The sequence below is a fragment of the Hirundo rustica genome, chromosome 7, assembly GCF_015227805.2.
Source record: "Hirundo rustica isolate bHirRus1 chromosome 7, bHirRus1.pri.v3, whole genome shotgun sequence".
Taxonomy (NCBI): domain Eukaryota; kingdom Metazoa; phylum Chordata; class Aves; order Passeriformes; family Hirundinidae; genus Hirundo; species Hirundo rustica.
In genome coordinates this window covers 37,193,207-37,212,145 of record NC_053456.1, presented here as the reverse complement: position 1 = coordinate 37,212,145, position 18,939 = coordinate 37,193,207, and the positions used below count along the sequence as shown (strand labels likewise).

At 38.2% G+C, this 18,939-nt stretch overlaps 1 protein-coding gene across 11 annotated transcripts in view; it reads right to left on the bottom strand.

Annotated features, from left to right (window-relative positions):
- Window positions 1–18,939, bottom strand: part of SPAG16 (sperm associated antigen 16) — a 373,943-nt gene that overhangs the window by 336,053 nt on the left and 18,951 nt on the right. For all 11 annotated transcript variants that reach the window (XR_005701600.2, XM_040069138.2, XM_040069137.2 and 8 more), the window contains 3 exons: window positions 18,458–18,575; window positions 17,015–17,084; window positions 12,004–12,152 (listed from right to left, as the gene is read on the bottom strand). Coding sequence is in view for 10 of the 11 variants with exons in the window: in XM_040069138.2 (XP_039925072.1) it covers window positions 12,004–12,152; window positions 17,015–17,084; window positions 18,458–18,575 (337 nt within the window). In the remaining variant the exon portion in view is untranslated. The remainder of the gene's footprint in view (window positions 1–12,003; window positions 12,153–17,014; window positions 17,085–18,457; window positions 18,576–18,939) is intronic.

Genomic DNA, 18,939 nt, shown 5'->3' with positions numbered 1-18,939 from the left:
GTCCTCTAGAGGCAAATTCTGACCATTGGTCAATCAGCCTACACTGACTGAACTCCTCTACAATTCCAGCAGCATTCTATCTCAGATGTAAAAGGCTGTGAGGATTCTGTAAGAATCATCACAAAATTGAAATTCCTCCCAGACATTGTCATCTACTCTGGAGTGAATGGGATAAGATTTCCAGGAACATACTGATCTAAGAGCCAGCAGATCCTGTGCCTCACACATGTTAATGCAGACCCAGCTTCTCTGGCACTGAAGAGCATGGATTAGAACCCACAGCCAATCCTGCCCACCTCATCACTGCAGAGAAAATAAGTACCACCAGGAAAAGGAATTCTCTTCTGCAAAGAATGGAAGAAGAAGGGAGAAAAGAAAACAGCGGCAGGAAATTGGAACCTTGTCATTGACAACATTACATCTGTTTAACTGATTATTATGATCCTAATTACCAGGGAAAATTAATTTACAGTGCAACACTATATAATGATAGCTGACTCTAAACAGAAGCTGGCTATTTATGCTTAGAAAATTCTTTTGTGTTATTCACCCAGTCTTAGCATATAAGCTTTATCTTCTCAAAAGCATTTAGGCATCTAACATACCTTCCAACTCAATCCACTCAGTGATTCCATGACCTGTTCCTACTGCCTTCCATGGCAGGGAACCTTTGCAGAGCTTTAACTACTAATAACTGCTAAATTTATGGACACTATTTTGAGGAAAGAAAAAAACCAAAAAAACAAAACAAAACTGAAAGGTTAAAACCCCTTGGAAAATGGCATTCCATGACTGGGTGTGCAGCTATAAGAAGACAATGCAGACTACAAGTACATCAGCCTCTCACAGGAACATACTTGTGCAGTTAAACATAACAGCCAAATTAGAACTGATAGAAACTCACCAAAAAGAGAGCACTAATAAAACCAAATCTCAGCTGTGCCATGACTGGAACAATCCACTGGCATACTAAAGTCATGCTCAAATACATCTGGCTGCAAAGAGGGGCAAAAAGGTTACCCTCTTCTTGTTTCCTCTCATTACCTTTTTAACTTACTTCTGACAGAAAATTCACGGTGAATTAATTCAGTGAGTAAAAAGATCTTTCAAAGTAATAAACTCAGGATTTGTAATGTCAGGAACAACACTGACACCTCCAAATCTCTAACTTCAAAGCATTCCTTGTTGTTCATAAATTATTTAAAACCCCAAATTTTTTAATAAAAAGAAACAGAAAAGGACCACTTCAAAAGGTATAAAATGTGAGGTGGTCTGGAGCCTTGCAGAGTAGCTGCCACAGCTGATAAGAATAGTCCCCTGCACAGGTGTTGGCATGTTCTGACTCAGCTCCCAGTCCCAGCCTTGGCACAGCCAGCCTCTTCTGCTGCCACTGAGGCTCTCCACTCGCACACATCAGCAGATGGTGGCTAGAAGCTCACTCCCTGTGTATCCTGACAAAAATGGAAATAAACTACACAGACTGTAAAGAGCTCCTTGCTATGACTCCCAGTTAACTCCCAAAAACCAGTTAACTCAGCACCAAGGCTAACAATAAATGTGAGTATTAGCTTGCGTGGTTGTGTTTTTTAAAAGCAATACAGGAGTTATCAAATACAACACAGTTTTCAAATACAATGATACAACTTCTCCAATTATCCTTAAATGTGCTCCAAATATTGTCAGCCTTCCCACTCTCATTCTTTTTATAAACTGTGTAATAAAACACTTAATTAGTACATAATAGGCTGTCTTCCATTAAAATTGAACAAATCTCTATAAATAAACAATTGTGTCAACAAAGCCCTGTCAGCTTCTCTTAGTTGTCATTTCCCAAATTATTTTAGCCTGGGTGGATTTTTGAGGTCAAAGCAAGCCTGCACACACTGTTATTCACAGCTTCCATGGCAGGCAAGAACTGATCATTAACTATGAGTTTGGAGGATCAGAGCAAGGGAATTTTACCCAACAAAAGAATAGGAGCAGCAGAATAAACAGCTGCTTAAGATTTCCAGCCTGGAACTCAAGAGAACATCTCTCTCCAATTACTATTGCTTGGACAAAACCAATCGCTCAACAACTGACTGTCCATCAAAAAATCCAGGTAAAATATACTCAAAATGAGGATTCCTCTCTCAAAGGACAATTTTTAAAAGTAAAGCTATCTCCTATTTCATCTCTATCTTCATTACTATTCTTCTCGTTTGCAATATTGAAAAACCAAGGACAGTATGTTCACCTTAACCAACCCTGTGATCTATGTCAAAACATACAATTTTTTGTATTCTTAAGTATTACATTACCATGACTGTGTGCTGCTCTTTGATTATTTGTCTGCTGGGTTCAAGCCAGGGCATGTACATCTTGTAGCATAGAACAATTTCTACACCAAGTCTGAAGAATTGTGAATTTCTCTGCTATTGCTAACATCCTTTCCAGACTGAGACGTGTCACAACTGTATGCATTGTTCCTAAATTATCCACAAGAGTTAAGTAATCTAAACAGAATTTTAATAAAATCATAATTGCTACATACCAGAAGTGTGGAAATATAGTGTAGACATTTTCACATTAACAAGTACCACCAGTAAACTAAATTTTTTAATGACTAAATATTTTTAAAACACTATGAACTGTGATTTTGCATGTGATTTTTTTGTTGTTGTTGTTTTGTTTTTTGGTGGGAATGAACTCTTGAGAGATTTACATCACAGCAAATCTCAGTTTTTGCTGTACTGCTCCAAGAGAATAATTTCTTTGCAGGTGCTACTGAGTGAAGCATTCCTGCAAAAACTGAAACTGAAAAAATTCCTGCAAAAACTGAAAAAAGCCTCAGATTTCTAGTAAACTATAAATGTCTGACTGGCTGATCTGCTTTGGTTAATTTACAGTATACAGCACATTATCTGAACTATATATACACTAGGTAAAAACTTGGAAACAATAAATACAGAACTATGGTGTAAAACACACAAAAGAAGTGCCAAGTGAAACTGTCCACGGAGTATCTGGCATTCTGCTGGCACACCAGCATGCTGTGCCCTTTGTTCTGAGTAACAGAATTCTCTAACTAGGCTTTCAAACTTGTGTATTTAAACCCTGTAATTCAGCACCTTAACTGAAAGGATTTAGAGAATTTACAGAGACAGCAGAGGCAGGAAAGAGAGGGGAGCTGCTAAGGAGGAGAGAGGACTTTGGAAAGGAAACAGGAAAAAAAAGCATTCTTCTGAATGAGCTGTGAAACCACTTGATTCATTCAGCCTTTTAACCCCCAAAACCAAGCTCCGAGATCATGGCCAAACTCCACAGTGAGGCATTAAACTGCACTTCTGAAAAAACAAATCTGCAATATGAGAAGATGCCTAAAGTGTCCACAAAATTGTTTAGCAGTTGTGCTTTACAAAGTGGTTGCGTGTAGTGGCAATGAATCTGAGTTGCGTTCGTTGTCTGAAGAGCAGATGAATTATTTCTGTTCCTCTGGTGTAAAAGCCCACCTGTACAGACAACATTCCAGGCTGGCTTCCAGCAGAAATCTGCCCACCCTCAGCCTCCCTGCTGACAGAAGCTGCGCTTTGCTTACTGCGTGCAAGAGCAGGTAAGATCAACTAACCCAGGATTATACAGCAACTGGTTTTAATCATGATCAAACCTGTCAAGTCTAGATTCAAACTGGAAATCCAATTACAGAGAGGCCTGTGATCCATTAACATTTTCCTCATAGTATGTGACACTCCAGTGAAACAGTGTCACATTTTCTGGAGGAAATGCTCTGATTATTAATTTATAAACTGCTTGGAATAAAGATTTAGTATTTTATTTCATTTAATTTCATTGTATTCAAACAGAAACAATTAAGATTTTACTTTCCAATCCCAGAAGTGCTGTTTGAATATACAAGACAAACAACCCTGAACACTGTGAGCAGCGCCAGAGCTCTTAGGGTATGTTAGAGATTTGTTACCATGAAAACGAAATGCTAATGCTGAATTTCATTTTCCTTAAAGTGATGTTGACATATGCAAAGGCTTTGTTTAAATATTGGAAAAAAAGACTGAAACACCAAAATCCCTAACTTACTACAGAATAGTTAATTTAAAATATAAATACCACAGTCAGCACCTGAGCCCTTCCCTCCAGATTTTGGGGGTCTGAGCACTTATTTCGTATTTCAATCACATTTCACTAATTTGAAAAGGATCTAGTTTTATCCATGAATAACTTTAGCTGAACTACATTAAAATGGGGGGAAAAATACAAAAACCCAATTAGTATTAAGTGTGGCCTCACTGAATCTACTTTTTTTTGTAAGTATATCAAGCAGTAGTTCATACAAGGTCTTTTTAGCCTGAACACCAAGCTACGGTTAACCACTGAACAGCAGACTGCAAATACTTCTGGAAGAATACTCCTTCAAAAATAGTGGTAATTATTTACCCAGTTCAAATACAATTACCATTCTGAATATTCTGACTTGCAGTTGTGTATCAATTACAACCAATATTTTTATGTGTTTTATCAATACCCAAAACCACCAAGCAGATCACTGATTTGTTGAAAATTAAAACATAGTATAAAGAGTTTCCCAATTTTTACGTAACTCTTCCCAACTCCTGCATCATCAACTTTTCATTATGAAACAGACCTTGGGGGGGAAAAAAAAAAAAAAAAAAAAAGAGGAATTATAGCTGGAAATAAACTTCTGTGGATTTTTTTTTTTTTTTTCCCCTCTCACACAAGAAAAAAACCCTTTCTTAAAAACCATGGCCATTTTTCAAGTGAAATTAAGTTTGCACCAATAACATTGTAACTGAGGTACCCAACACTGCTCATGTCTTGTGTAGTGCATTCTACTGCTAGTTACTGCCTCTCCTTCCTTGAAAGGAACAGAGATCTTGGCAGAAGTTTAACATTCCAAAGAGCATTGGAGTTGCCCAGTTAGAGACTTCATACTGACAGAATTCCCTTCGGGGGCTCTAAGCACCGAACATCTGTTTAGTGAACAAGCAAACAAGCACAATGAAACCATTCTCCTCCTCTTCCCCACAGAACTCCCCAAGAGAAATGTTAAGGTCTTGACACTTTAATTAAAGGGAAAACAAAGCGTTGGTCCTGAGTTAATGAAATTGCTCAATTATGGTCTCCAAGGCCAACAAACACTGCTGACATGACCAGCAGCTGTGCAAGCACCATCCCACCTCCTGCTGTGGGTGCTCTCTAGGGAGCCTCTGGTGCCTCTGCAAAGTTCACTCTTAACTCAGGCAAAGTCAAATCCTATCCTACAACTCACTGTGAATGAGGAAAAGTACTGCAGGGACTCTGAGGGATACACGAAACCCCCATTCACATTCGTAACTCTCCACTGGTCTGTCCTGAGGAAGACAGCAACAGCTATTTGTAAAAGCAAAGAAAACCAGACATTTTAAATTCTTTACGTATTTTTTTTATATCTGCTACATCTTCTCTGTAAAGAGAACTCAAAGGTTTTTTTCTTCAATTAAATACAGTTTCAGTACATCCTGCTTTCAGGAGATCAAAGCATTTGCATAGAAAAACCACTCATTTTTATTATCAGCAGTTTTTGCAATGACTGCAACAAGAGCGAGATTCACAGTCTCACTGAAGACAGCCTATTATTCTCAAATCTGTCATTACTAACCCTCAAATACAGAAAGAAATATATGAATATGCAAAGCCTACATACAATTAGAATTAGGATCAAAATGCATCGTACTTCCCAACAACTTTCTGTATTGGTTCCCCATCTTGGGAGTCTGTTACTTTATTATTCTTGGCAGCATGCAGTGGTTCAAAATAAGCCTTGTTCTTCAGCACAAAGAAAACCCTCTGGATGCTCTGTGTGGTAGTTTTATCAAGTACCAATACCTTAAATAATCAATTTTACTACTAAAAATGCAAGGCATTGGATGTCCTGATTTAACAAAACAAACATGCAAAGGTAGATGGAAAATTCTGTAATAAGTTGTCTTTATAATTTGGTCTTGCAACTGTATGAGTATGTCCTTTATAGCTAATATTCTGAAGCATTTTCTCCTTTTCTCCATGCAGGCCCAACATCTCTAAACACGCTTTAGCAAACCCTAAAACTAAAGCCATCATCACATTATCTATTACATTAGAGAATACAATAGACAACTTTTTTTAAAAAGCATGAATTTCACCTAGAAAGCAGCTTTCTTTTTACCATTTTCAAGTCCATAGCATGAGTATTTTTTTCAAAAAATACAGAATTGCCTAACAAAACATGTGATTCGTTTAAATTAAAATCCATCAAAACCATCTAAAGGACATATTTTAGATTACACCCAGTTAATCTTGAATCACACTCTTAACATTTGAGTCACAGAACATTAATTCTGTAAGTAGAAGGAAAGAGGCATCATATTCTAAAGATATACATTATCTTTGCTGCTTAACACCCACTGTACTCTGACTCTTATTGAATTCCTACTTTATTGCTACTTGTTCTAACAAGTTGTTTTGTAATTTGGGATTTGCTTTTGGTTTTATTTCTATTTAACAGGATTCCCTTCTATTTTAAGGAAGCATCCTGTCTCCCCTGAGGGTTCTTTTCTGTGGACTAGCCAGTTTCATTTTTCACCCTTTCTTTGACAGCTTCATGAACTTCTGATCATTCTTACTGCTCGGGTGTAGATGCTCCCGTCTTAGGCTGCAATGCAGAATGTAATGAGCAGCGTGTACTCTATCACCAGCTGTTAAACCAGGTGGGGCAGTGCTCTTTGTCTCTTCCAGGACCCATCCTCCCTCCAGGGGTTATCTGCTGTTCATGGGCCATCGAGGCTCACTGCATGGCTGATACAATTACATCATCCCATTGGGAGATGCTCCACCCAGGGGGGGAGCCCAGCATTCCCACCTGGATAAAATCTAAAATTTAGAACACCCTGTTTAGAGCAGCCTGTTTCCACTGGATTCCCAGAAGAAGACCGGACCCATCTCACCACCACTGGCCCTTCAGAGGAAAACTACACCCCTCTACAGGATCACCTCTGCTCCAACAGGACCACATCTGTCACTCCAGGAGGACTGCAGCAATGATTTAATTGGATTGCTACCAATACCCTGACTAACAGGATATGTCAGATTGTATTCTGACTGTGGGGGGGGGGAGGGGGGGGGGCGGTGTGTGTGTGTTATTTTTTTTTTACTACTGCATTTTTATTTTAATTTTCCTAGTAAAGAGCTGTTATTCCTATTCCCATATCTTTTCCTGAGAGCCCCTTAACTTCAAAATTACAGTAATTCAGAGGGCGAAGGGTTACATTCTCCATTTCAAGGGCAGCTCCTGCCTTCCTTAGCAGACAACTGTCTTTCCAAACCAAGACAGCTCCACTTGTCTCCTGAAGAGCTGTGATCAGACTGCACACAAAACTGCAGCCAAAGCCACACGCCATGTGAAATTAGCAAGAGGAATATTCCACATGCTCCAGGCAATATTCCTGGTTTACATGGCAGCACAGTGTTCAGCTATTCCCCAATATTATGTGCTATTCAACTCATGCTAAGCCTGTTTTACAAAACATACCCTAGAGCCTACTCTAATTAAAAGCCCATGATCAACTCTTTCTAATCTTCTTGATCTCTATTTGTACACTGGATCATTTTTTAAAGGCAGTGTTTTGTACCTCTTCTTACATTGTCTGTTATTTCATTAGATCAGTTCTCCAATAGGTCAGGTTTGGAATTCCTCTCCTGTCCTTGGCTGCACTTGCTGTTCCAGCCTCACCAAACCCAGGCCACTTGGTCTGCAAATCCTGTCAGCTTATTTTCTGTTCCATTTTCCAGATCATTAAGGACAATATATCCCTGCAAAAAAGCCTCTTTGGTATATCTGCATGTTCCTAATTTATTTTCCATTAATTTAAAAGAAAAAAAAAAAATGTCAGGCTAAATTTCCACAGTTGTTCACAGGAATTAATCTGCGAGACAGTATCCAAAGCCTGTTTAAAATCTAAGTGCTCTTGTATGCTATCCATGGTACCTCTTATCTTTCCATGGATGCAATATAGACAGGATTTAAACAATTTTTCCTTGCAAACCCACTTTCCCAGTTAATTCTTTCCCTGGTCTCTGGTAGATAATGAGTAAAACTTCAGTTATACACTGCCAACTTCTTTAGGAATATAAGTTATACTGTGTAGTCCATGATTTCTTAGCTTTTACTTTTTACCTCACTTGAAACACAGACATTGTATTTTCCTTTCTCTCAGCTGCAGTCTTATATTTGGCTAACTTGTATTAATTTTCTTAGCTCCATGTCTGCAGTTTTATTATCCCAGGGAAGGGCTGCAGAAATAAGCATCCTCAGTATTATCTGTCAGTCACTTACTCTCTTCTGAATATCAAATCAGTGCTTTCTTAGCCACATTATTACAAACACAAAGTGATTGTCTGTTTCATTTAGGACCCTTCCTAACTACTTTGGGAGCATCTTTCCAATTCTGTCCCCAGTACACCTGTGCTGATTTATATTCAAACTCAATTATCCGATTTAGTCATCACTTGGTTTCATCTCCCCTTCTACTTGAGAACACAGGAACAGCACTTCATGTAAATTTTGTACTCCTTTTTTTCCACAGAACTGAGGAGAAACTTCAGTGTAATGTATGTACCCATGTGATATTTCAACCCAAAGTCTTATTAATTACAAAAGCCGTATCTGTATGAACACTGGATTTTACACCTCTATTTTTAATATACACAATGGCCATAATTGCAAAATCTGTTCTGCATAAACAGGTATTTCTTGCACTCCAGAAATGTCCAACACATCTTTAGATGAAGTTTTTACACCAAGTGAAACTTCAGAAAATTAAACTGGGTTGTAATATATGTAGAAATATAATTCAGTGAACATAAAGAAGCTGCAATTCTCCTGCTAAGAATTTATATAAGCAATCAAACACAGAATGTACTCTGAAAGGAACCTGAGAGAATAAAAATAGTAAAGTTTTCAAGAGTATAATGAAATTCACATTATCAAAGGTTCTCTACAATTTTAATGACCTGTGAGTGCATTTTAATTAATTTAAATGTTTAAAGTAGTACTCTATCCACATTCTTAATCCAAGGCTACTTATGGTATTGATACCAGCTTATTAAGGACCAGATATGTAAATAGTTTAGACTAATTGTCTGTTACTACAATTTAATTCAGTCCCATAACAAAGATTGTAAAATCAGGATAATGCATTCTCTTAGGAAAAAAAAAAAATCCAGTTGCTTTTTCACTCACTCTTTCAGTGATAAACTTCACATCAAAGGGACTCTGTGTTTTAAATGACATGTCAGCTTTTACAGGATATTGCAATAACACAATATATGTCCGTCCTTGAAGTAAATGTTCTAGCTCAGCTATGACTCATATTTGCATCTCCTTAAAAGCACAGGCATTTGTTAGATCACTATTTAGCTACCAGACACAGAAGAGATGTTAAATCATTTCCATCACCATCGTTCACTGCTGTGTAACAGTACAGTTAATACAAACATTTATAATTTTGCCTCAAGGATACAATCTCTTGACAATATAGTGGCTTTTTACTGAATGGAATATAATCCAAATGCCTGAACTTATAAATTGGATAACGTGTTCACTCTAAACTTTTGTAAGTTTTGAAAGTTCACTTACATTTACTGAAACAGGCTTGATAATGCTAGACAGTCAATTTTACCTAGATTTTCCACATGTCCTGTTCTCCTTTTCTCTATTTTGTAGTAAATGTATATGCAAATACAGGATTTCAGTTGCATTTATTTCTTCTATATATTCCTCACTGAACTCCATGGAACTGACCAAATTCATGCTCTGATGCCTACTTCCTTTGTGGTATAAAGAGAATTTAAATGAATCGTGATCTCAATAAGCATAGATCAATTCTACCCTTCTCAATAAAACATTTAAATGACTTACAGAACATTTTTCAGTAGATGCTCATGTTCATTCACATTAGATTCTTTCTTACGATAATTCAAGTTACATAACACACAGCAGAACTTAAAAGATCTTTTGATCTAGGTCAGAGGAGATGAGACACCACACAGACTTGATTCCAAGTGTCACAGAAATTCACCTAAGGAAGGGAAGGCTCTCCTCTAACCTTTTGATGGGAACAAACACCTAAACACCTAAACACTTGAATAAGAACACACTATTTTAATTCAATAAATTGGATTAGAACTGTAGTTCATTAAATGTGCACTACAAGACAGAGTTCTGTCTCTTCTGTTTTAAACACATTTTTAACTCACCTCTTTGCACTCTACACATTCATCATGACCTCTGCCATTTATTTCTAACGTCCTAAGCAGTAATTCACGTGCACTATCCAAGCTGGAATCCTTTATTAGGGCAAAGGAAATATTTACAAATAACAGACCCAAGAAATATGAAGTGAAAAAGAACCATTGTTCCATTTGGAAGAGATGCTAATCTCACACAAAGTTTTAGATTATTGCTTAGTCATGGAAAATTCTAGTACATTCAAACATGTCCATATTTTCTGATGCCTTATTTCTATTTCTTAAGCCAGTTTTCTAATCCATTGATTAAATAAAGACATCAGGGCTTCTGGTGAGACTCCTTTGGGAAACATAAGATCTGTAGAAACACAGATGCTTGCCAGAACCAGTCAACTAACTGTGCTCATGAATTTCAAAGAACAAGAGTCAGACAGGCACACTACCTGTGCAGAGTCTGTATTTTGGGGGTGAAGCATAACTGCTGAAGTTTTCCATAAAAATCTTGATGACTTCAGTAGAAACAGAAACACAAAAATGATTGCTTCTTGGATTATGAAATTTTATCTGTTCACAAGTCAGAATGAAGAGAGGAGGTACCTCTAAGGGTCTAGCACGGAAATTTTTCACCACTGCATGAAAAACAGGGAAAGTGCAGATGGACTGACTGGCATGTGCCTCGGATACTAACAGGTGTGGGGACAGTATGGAGAAATATTTGCTATACATGGTGACAAGTGTTAGAGAAAGCAATAGAAGAGATACAGACAGATAAAGTTTTTTTTTTTTTTTATTTGAGGGCTCAGGAGCAGAAAGAAGAATGAAAACAAGTAAAATAGTATGCTTATCTGTGGAGAGGTGCACTGCCGAAGTGAAACAGATGAAATGCTCTTGCAAAGCCAGACAGAAACCTACAAAAATTAATTACCATGGACATATTCTTGTGGGGACAAGGAAAGGAAAGACTGAAGTTTCTTCTGACTATATCACCACTTTTTTTCCCTTCTCAAAAAACACAGTTTAAACTCTAACTGTAATTCTCAAACAAAAACAGAGCAGTGTAATAGTTTTGGGAGCTTCTGAAATTTTAGATATTACAATGTTTACCCCAATTTGGAAAAATAAAAAGCATTGTTATGTAATCCAAAAATGCAACCTCAATAAATAAAACAATCAGAATAAAGTAAACATTCTTTTCCATAATAATAATAAAAAATTCAATCAGGGATTAATTTTGATTTTGCACAACTTTGAAACTGAAGGAGTAACCCACCTCTGGTATACTCAGGTTTAGCAGCTCTGACTATAAGGCAATTACCAGGTTTTTGCCCTTAGTCTCACAGATGTTGTCTCTTTCTGTCCCAGCTGGAACAGTGTGAAACGCTGGAAAGGTTTGTAAGCATTATGGAACACATCACAGTTTCTCAAGATACAAAAGAAACACAACGGAGCAAGAAGCAATTACAGCCAGTGCTCCTCCTCTGCTAGGTGATTACACTGGATTCTCAAAAAGAAGGCAGCTAGCTTCAATTAATCAGAGTTCTTGTAATTCCCTGAAAATTTAATTGTAATAGAAACTTGTATTAAAAATAAAAAACTTGTTCCCTACCTGTCCTATTTACTTCAACTAAGCAGGACTTCTTTTAATCACATTGGACACAAAGGCGTCTTTCAGCACAGCTTAGTATAAAGAGGATTGATACTGTCCAGCTGGAAAGAACACAGTACCTTTAGATCTCTCCTGCCCATCTTCTCTCCATCTCCGTCTGGATCACAGGAAGAGCTTGCAACAACACGGAATTTTTGCTGCCTGGCTTCCCGAAGAGCTTTCTGGGTGGGACCTTCAAACTCTTTCTTCCTTGTACAATCATGGCCTACTATAAAATAAAACCAACAAAAATATCAGCAGAATGCTTTCTATTTACTCTTCTGGAAGCTATCTCCTTACTTAATATTAGTGAGACGTGAAATTCTCAAAGAAACACCCCTTAAAATAAGAAGATATTCAGGTTACTGTGCCATCCATATAAAGAATTCCAGGGCTACATGTATCTCTGCTCCACAAATAATTTCACCTTATCCGAAGGGTACCCTAGACTCGGCCCCAAAAATGCAATGATCTTGCAGTACAGAGATTCGCAGGGAAATGGATGCATTCTTTCACACCCCTCAGAGCCACAGGAAACATCAGCTCACTGCATCCTATCCACTATGCACCACCAATGCAATATTCTGATTTTCAGCTTGTAATTCCTTTTGTTTCCCTGCACTTTCTGCCAACCCACCTCCCAGACAAGGAATTACTGATGAATAGGTAACTCAGCAAAGAAATCCTAAGAAGGTAATACAGCTTTAAATGATTAAAGGCTGAAAGGGATGGGATGAAGAGTACAGCACACTTGGACTACAGCACAAGGCATCTGCCATGACCTGGCAGAAAGGACACTGCTCTCTGACAGCCTTTGCACTGGCAGCTCACACAAATCCAAACACAGCCCTTTGGGATCCCTGCATCTTGTTGCAGCGCTCTGTTGGATGTATATGGCTCTACATGAAAAAGAATGTTATTGTACTGATTTCCAACAGGATTTGGGCACTTCCATTACTCCAGTTCTTTGGAAAAGAAAACCTGATTGAAAAAACACATTACACAGATAAAATCCAGACCAAAACAAACATACTTCACATTACGCATCTCAAAATGGTTTTATTAAAACCTTTACACCAAAATGCAAAACTGATGACTTAAAGCAGGAAAAAAACCCCCAAATACTCCCTCCACTCTTGAAGCAAAAAAAGCAGATTAAGCAACACAAAACCTTCCTGTATACCCAACTGGAGCTGGTGGAAAGAACTATGCCTGGATTAAAAAATCTTTAGTATTTATGTATTCTCACTGTTTCAAAAGTTGAAGCTACTGTCACAGATATCCTGAATAATAACTTTCTCTGAGGAATAGTAAACAGCAAAATTGGTTTCTACGTCCAACACCTTCTACTCAGTAACTGCTCTCCACTGGCATGGATAGCTCACAGAGTATTTGGTTATTTGGCTTGGTCCTTTTGAGATACACATACCTAAAAAGCAATAGTGTTATGACAGTTCCAGAGCTTTAAAAGTCAGTAACTATGAAAAAAAAAAGAATGAGTTCCAAAGAACTGTTGCACTTCGATGTCAACAGCTTAGGTTTAAAGATTTTCTACTCTGATTGCACTGCACACAGAATGGGCACAACCAGGCTCATTTCAAATTTCTTTTTGCATGACCTTCTAACTGCAACTGCATCAGATCAAGGAAAGGAAAAGCACAGCCAACAGTCTTAGCAATGAGTTAATTCAACCATGAGTAAAGAAACTCATTGAGTTTAACTTTTGAATATAATTGGGTAATAAATAAGCAGCTGTTGTTTTTAGAAAATACAAGAAGAGTACTGAGCAAGGAGCAGTTTTATAACATGTTTAGAACCAGCTGCTATAGCAGTGTTCACTTAGGTTTGTAAGCAAGCCACAATCAACACTGCTGAATTCCTGCAGGCAAAAGGGGTCATTTTTCAGAGCATCACTGAACACTGTGTTTTGATCCGTAAGGAAGGGTGCAAGCACTGCTAACATACACCAATATCCTAAATAAAATATCAGCTCTCTTGCTTTGATAATTAGATTCCTCTATGCATGATCTTGCTACCATATCACGAAGGACCAGATTTAAAACACAACCACCTTTTAATGCAAATATCCTTCAAAAAATCCATTTTAAAAAGTAATCTGAACTCAAAGTACTTTTTTTTTTTTCAGAGCTGATTTCTGAGTGGGCATCGGAGAGAGAGAACCAGCCCACAGGATGACAAAGTCCTAACAATAATTGCTAACTAGTTCCTCTCCAACTACTACATGTCCTTCATATCAGTTTGAAACGAGCAAGGCAAGAATTAGGTTTCTTTAGGTGTCTTAAAAATTATTAGACGTTCTTCTCTTGAAGGATTTCTGTACAAAGCTGAACAGCAGCCTGACAGTGAGACAGCAAAAAACCTGCTAGTAAATAAATTACATGCTCTGTATTGTGGATGCTATCTTCAATTGCTTGAAATGCAGCAGGATGAAAGCTCCTACATCAAATGCCTGAGTAATAAAGTCCAGAATAGTTGCCCTAAAATTAACATTAGGTACTGTTAATTTTTTTCTACCTAGCTGCCAGATACAAATTTACAATGCAAACTCAGTGTGAATACTAATTATTTCCCCTTTGTTCTTTATTGTGCACTATATGACTCAGAGAGAAAAAAAGCAGCCCCAAACTAAAACCAAACCCACAATCACTGAACGGTTTGGGTTGCAAGGTGCCTTAAAGCTCATCCTCTTCCACCCCTCTACCATGGGCAGGGTCACCTTCCACTATCCCAGCTTCCTCCAAGCCCCGTCCAACCAGGCCTGGAACACCTCCAGGGATGGGACAGCCACAGCTTCTCTGGGCAACCTGTGCCAGGGCCTCAGCACCCTCACAGGGAAGAATTCCTTCCTAATATCTAATTTAAACCTATTATCCCTCAGCACGAAGCTATTCCCCCTTGTCCTGTCACTACATGCCCTTGTACAAAGTTCCTCACCTGCTTGCTTGGAGTGGATGTGCAGAACCTCACAGCTCAGGAAATCCAAAACCAATTAAAAGACTCTCTCTCTGCCCTCCAGTCAAGCCAGCATTGCAGGTGTTCCACGGCCAGGGCAGGCTGTGGGACAAATGCAGCCTCAGAAGAAGCCTTCCTCCAGGCTCTGCACTGCAGTGAAAGCAGACATCAGCCAGGAGAGGCAGCTCAGCTTGGTCAAGGACCTTCTGCCACTCTGGGTGTGCGCTGTCCTCTCACTCAAGCACCCCAAAGCACAGAAATCAGCCCAGAAGACTGGAAAGTGCAGCTGGAAGTCTCCTCACAGCCCAGATTCCCAACTCCAACAGCAATCTGAATTTTGAGAAAAATTAAGCGGACATTTCTCCAGTATCCATGAGAAATCCATTTCTCATGGATATATATATACACTTACACTCTCTCACAAATAGGAAATCAAGAGGGAACAGAATATGGTCACCTTTCAAGAGGCAGCAGAAAGTATTTTAAAAAGAGACAATATTACCCACTGAGACATGAGTATGGCCTACAGAGGGCAATAAAAATTATGCAGTATTAGAGGACGAAGCACTGAAAGGAAATGAATTGAAATACTGACTAATTTATGATACCCAAGGTATGAAGCAAATTAAGACTTATAGAAGGATGTGGGTGGCTGATGAGCTTAATTTGTGTTGGAGACTGACAAGGGTTTTTTTACATAATTATTTATCAAATGGCTCCCTTACTTGTCACTTCTTGGTATTACAAAAGGCTGTCAAGATTTCTGGAGAATAAACAAGACTGAAGAGCCAGAGAGTGGTTTTTAGAATCAAACAACAAATGAAAGTATGTTTTATATGAAAAGGGGACAGATGGGGCATCCACACTATAAAACATGAGCACGGGGAAGATCCCACAAAATATATCCTCCGTCCAGAGAGCATCTTAATAGGAAAAGAAGGCAATTATTCCCAGCCTCTCCACTCCACTACAAACACAAAAAAAACCCAAAATAAATGTATGCGGCTACTAATCTTTTTCTCAGCCTTGAGTTTTCTAGAGGAACTTTACACCATGGCAGTAATTCCACAAACATGGGAACTAATGAAGCTTGATTGTCAAAGGCTGTCATAACTCAATGGCTTTTTACCTGGGGTATTATTACCAGTGCAAAAGGAGGTTTAGGCTTTAACACATGGGGAGAAAAACAAAAAACAAACACAAACAAACAAAAAAACACAACCCCCCAAAAAAAACCAAAACAAGCAGGTATTGAAGTTGCCTTAATTGGAACAAATTCTTCACCTGGAAGTTGTGTATTTGTAGGGTTCTCTAATTTCAAGTAAACAGTTATCTATGATGGGAGTCCTGCTCATGACTAAGGCAGGTGCAAACATCCCCTTCACATGTGAATACTCTGTTGTCAGAGGATGGAGCTCACCACTTCCCTTTTGCACCATCCCACTTATCTTCAGGAGATTTTAAGACACCTGGTTTCTTTGAAACTTACCTTACTATCAAATGGAGCTGCAATAGAAAAAGAGGTTCAAAATTATTAGCAGGATTGATGCTCTCAGAGAATGTGATAGCATGAGCTTCATTTACTTAGGAAAGCAGAGGTGCTAGGGTTTTCCTGGTGGAGTTGGAAAAAATAATGTAAAAATGACACAGGGAAGTAGTGCGGTACCACACAGATACCATTCCAGCAGGTATTGTATCATCTCAGCAATCTTCTGTAAAAATGAGAGTCTGGATTTTACAATACCGGTATTTTCAAAACGTGTCCAGACCACAAGGTATTCTTTCTGAAGGGTGAGCTGAGAAAGCACACATGCACACACACACAAAAAGGCAGTATCAGCAGATACAGTAACAAATCAGTCACAAAATGGATTTCCAGGACAAAATCCCTCCAAGTCACTCATATATTCCATACTGCCTTCAGCAGTCCCACTCTCCTCAGTGAATACACTTCAGAATAAAATATTCAAATGATAAAACTGCTGCTCAGACACCAGGTCAGCTGATAAAACATACAGCAAGTATTTCTGATTTACTGTTACATCATATTTTGAGATGCATCACATCTACCAAAAAAACTACATAACCAGTCTGAGCCTGATGATGGGAATATTTTACCTTTTGTCCCAGGGATCTGCTTAGTATATCCGGACTCTAAATTTTCTAATGCAGTCTGCAAACCTGTAACCTAATTTTAAAAAGAGGAAAGAGCAAGCAAAATGAAAACATTACTTCTGGAGTCTGTTCACAACATACGGCATTCATGCTGGTGTACTTCATTAATTCCATCTCTGATTTTTTACTCTTGATTATTGTCTCTAAGTTATGAACATAACTCCTAATTCAAGATTTTGGAAAGACCCAGAGCAACAATGCAATAAAACACAAGCCTCCCAGAATTTCTCAAAACACTTTTACAGCTCTATTAAAACAATGCAGACATACAGAATACCAGAGTTTTGACTACAGCAGCAACTTTCAGCAAGTGCTGTCACTGCACTGATCTCAAATTCAATGGCACAATATGACTTACAGCACTGTCAGAACAAAACGTCACAAAACATGGTGTTATGCACTAGAAAAAGCTCACTGCTCTGGAATGAATACAGTTCATAACTGCAGAGGTCCTACCTATATATACAAAATATATATACACAATATATATATATAAATATATATAGCCCTGAAATTTCATAGCATTGGAACTGTTCCATGTTTTGTCCTCCTGACTCAGCAGAACGCCATATGGGCATAAACTTCCTTTTTCTATAGGGCATTTTCTTTTTCTAACTGAAATTTCAAACATATAATCCTCACTGTTTTGTAAGTAAGCCCTCAGGTGACCAGACTAAAATTGGAGGCAGAGGAAAGGAGGAAATGAGAGATGAAGACTATCAAAAGAGGGTGTGAGCATAGGAAATTCCTTTCATTTTACCCACATATAACTGATGCTGCTGCTGAAATGTATTTGCGTAGCATTTCTTCCTTTTTTCTCCTACTTCTTTTCTTAAACACATGCAAGGTAATTTTCTGTTTGTCATCCCTCCTACTCGTGCTCATACTGCTTCCTGTCAAAGGGGCAGAATATCTTGTATACATCAGGTAAGATAAGATTAGTGAAGTAAAAATAATGTTCAAATATTCCAGTCAAGACAGAAAAACTGTCTTTGATCTCTTAATGTTTGGGGGTTTTTTGCTAAACTAGCAGGTCACTCCCGGGTATATCTGGGAAAAATTAAAATAATTAACAGTAATAAAGGAAGTTAAAATAAGCTACTTCCAAAGGCATAATGGAAGATGTGTGACTATCACACCTGCTGCACATTGCTGACTCATGTAGAGCAGCAGTGAGCAAGCACACACTGACATCTACTACTCTGTGGCACCATGTTTCACCTACTTTCACTGCTAGTATTTCACCAAATCATGAAACTCACAAAATATTCTGCTTCAGAATACTGCATAAGTGAGTTGCTTTACCAGAAATATCCTGTGTATTTAACAAAGTAAAATCCAGAGGCTTCCTTACAGCTGTGCAAGTGGCGTTCACCACATTTTTACCTGCCCCATTGCTTTGTCTCTCTCCAAACTGGTTAACATTTTCTGTGTCAGTGAATTCTGGTATTTTTCTGACAGCTCCTTCAGCACTGGTTCATAGGATGCATAATGTGCCTTCAGCCTGTGAGCAAGAGAAGGAAAAATGATTCCTCACAGATGAGTTAAATCAGAGATTTATACCTGCACAACTTTTCCCCTCCCCAAAACAAATGAGTAAAATTTCCAAAAGGTCAACACAGAGGAGACAGCAAAGCTGTTTAGTATGCAACCAACCAACTGCAATACCACAACAAAGGAGAAAAAAAAAAAAAAGTCAGATGAATGAATAAGAGGATTCACAGCTTGTTCGGTCACATCTTAAAACAATCCATCTAATTTTGTCCAGTTGTTAATCCTTCATACACATACTGCACGTTAATTTTGGCTAATTTGTTTTCTTACAGACGAATTGTGTTTCACTGGAATTAAGAGAACTACAGATGCTA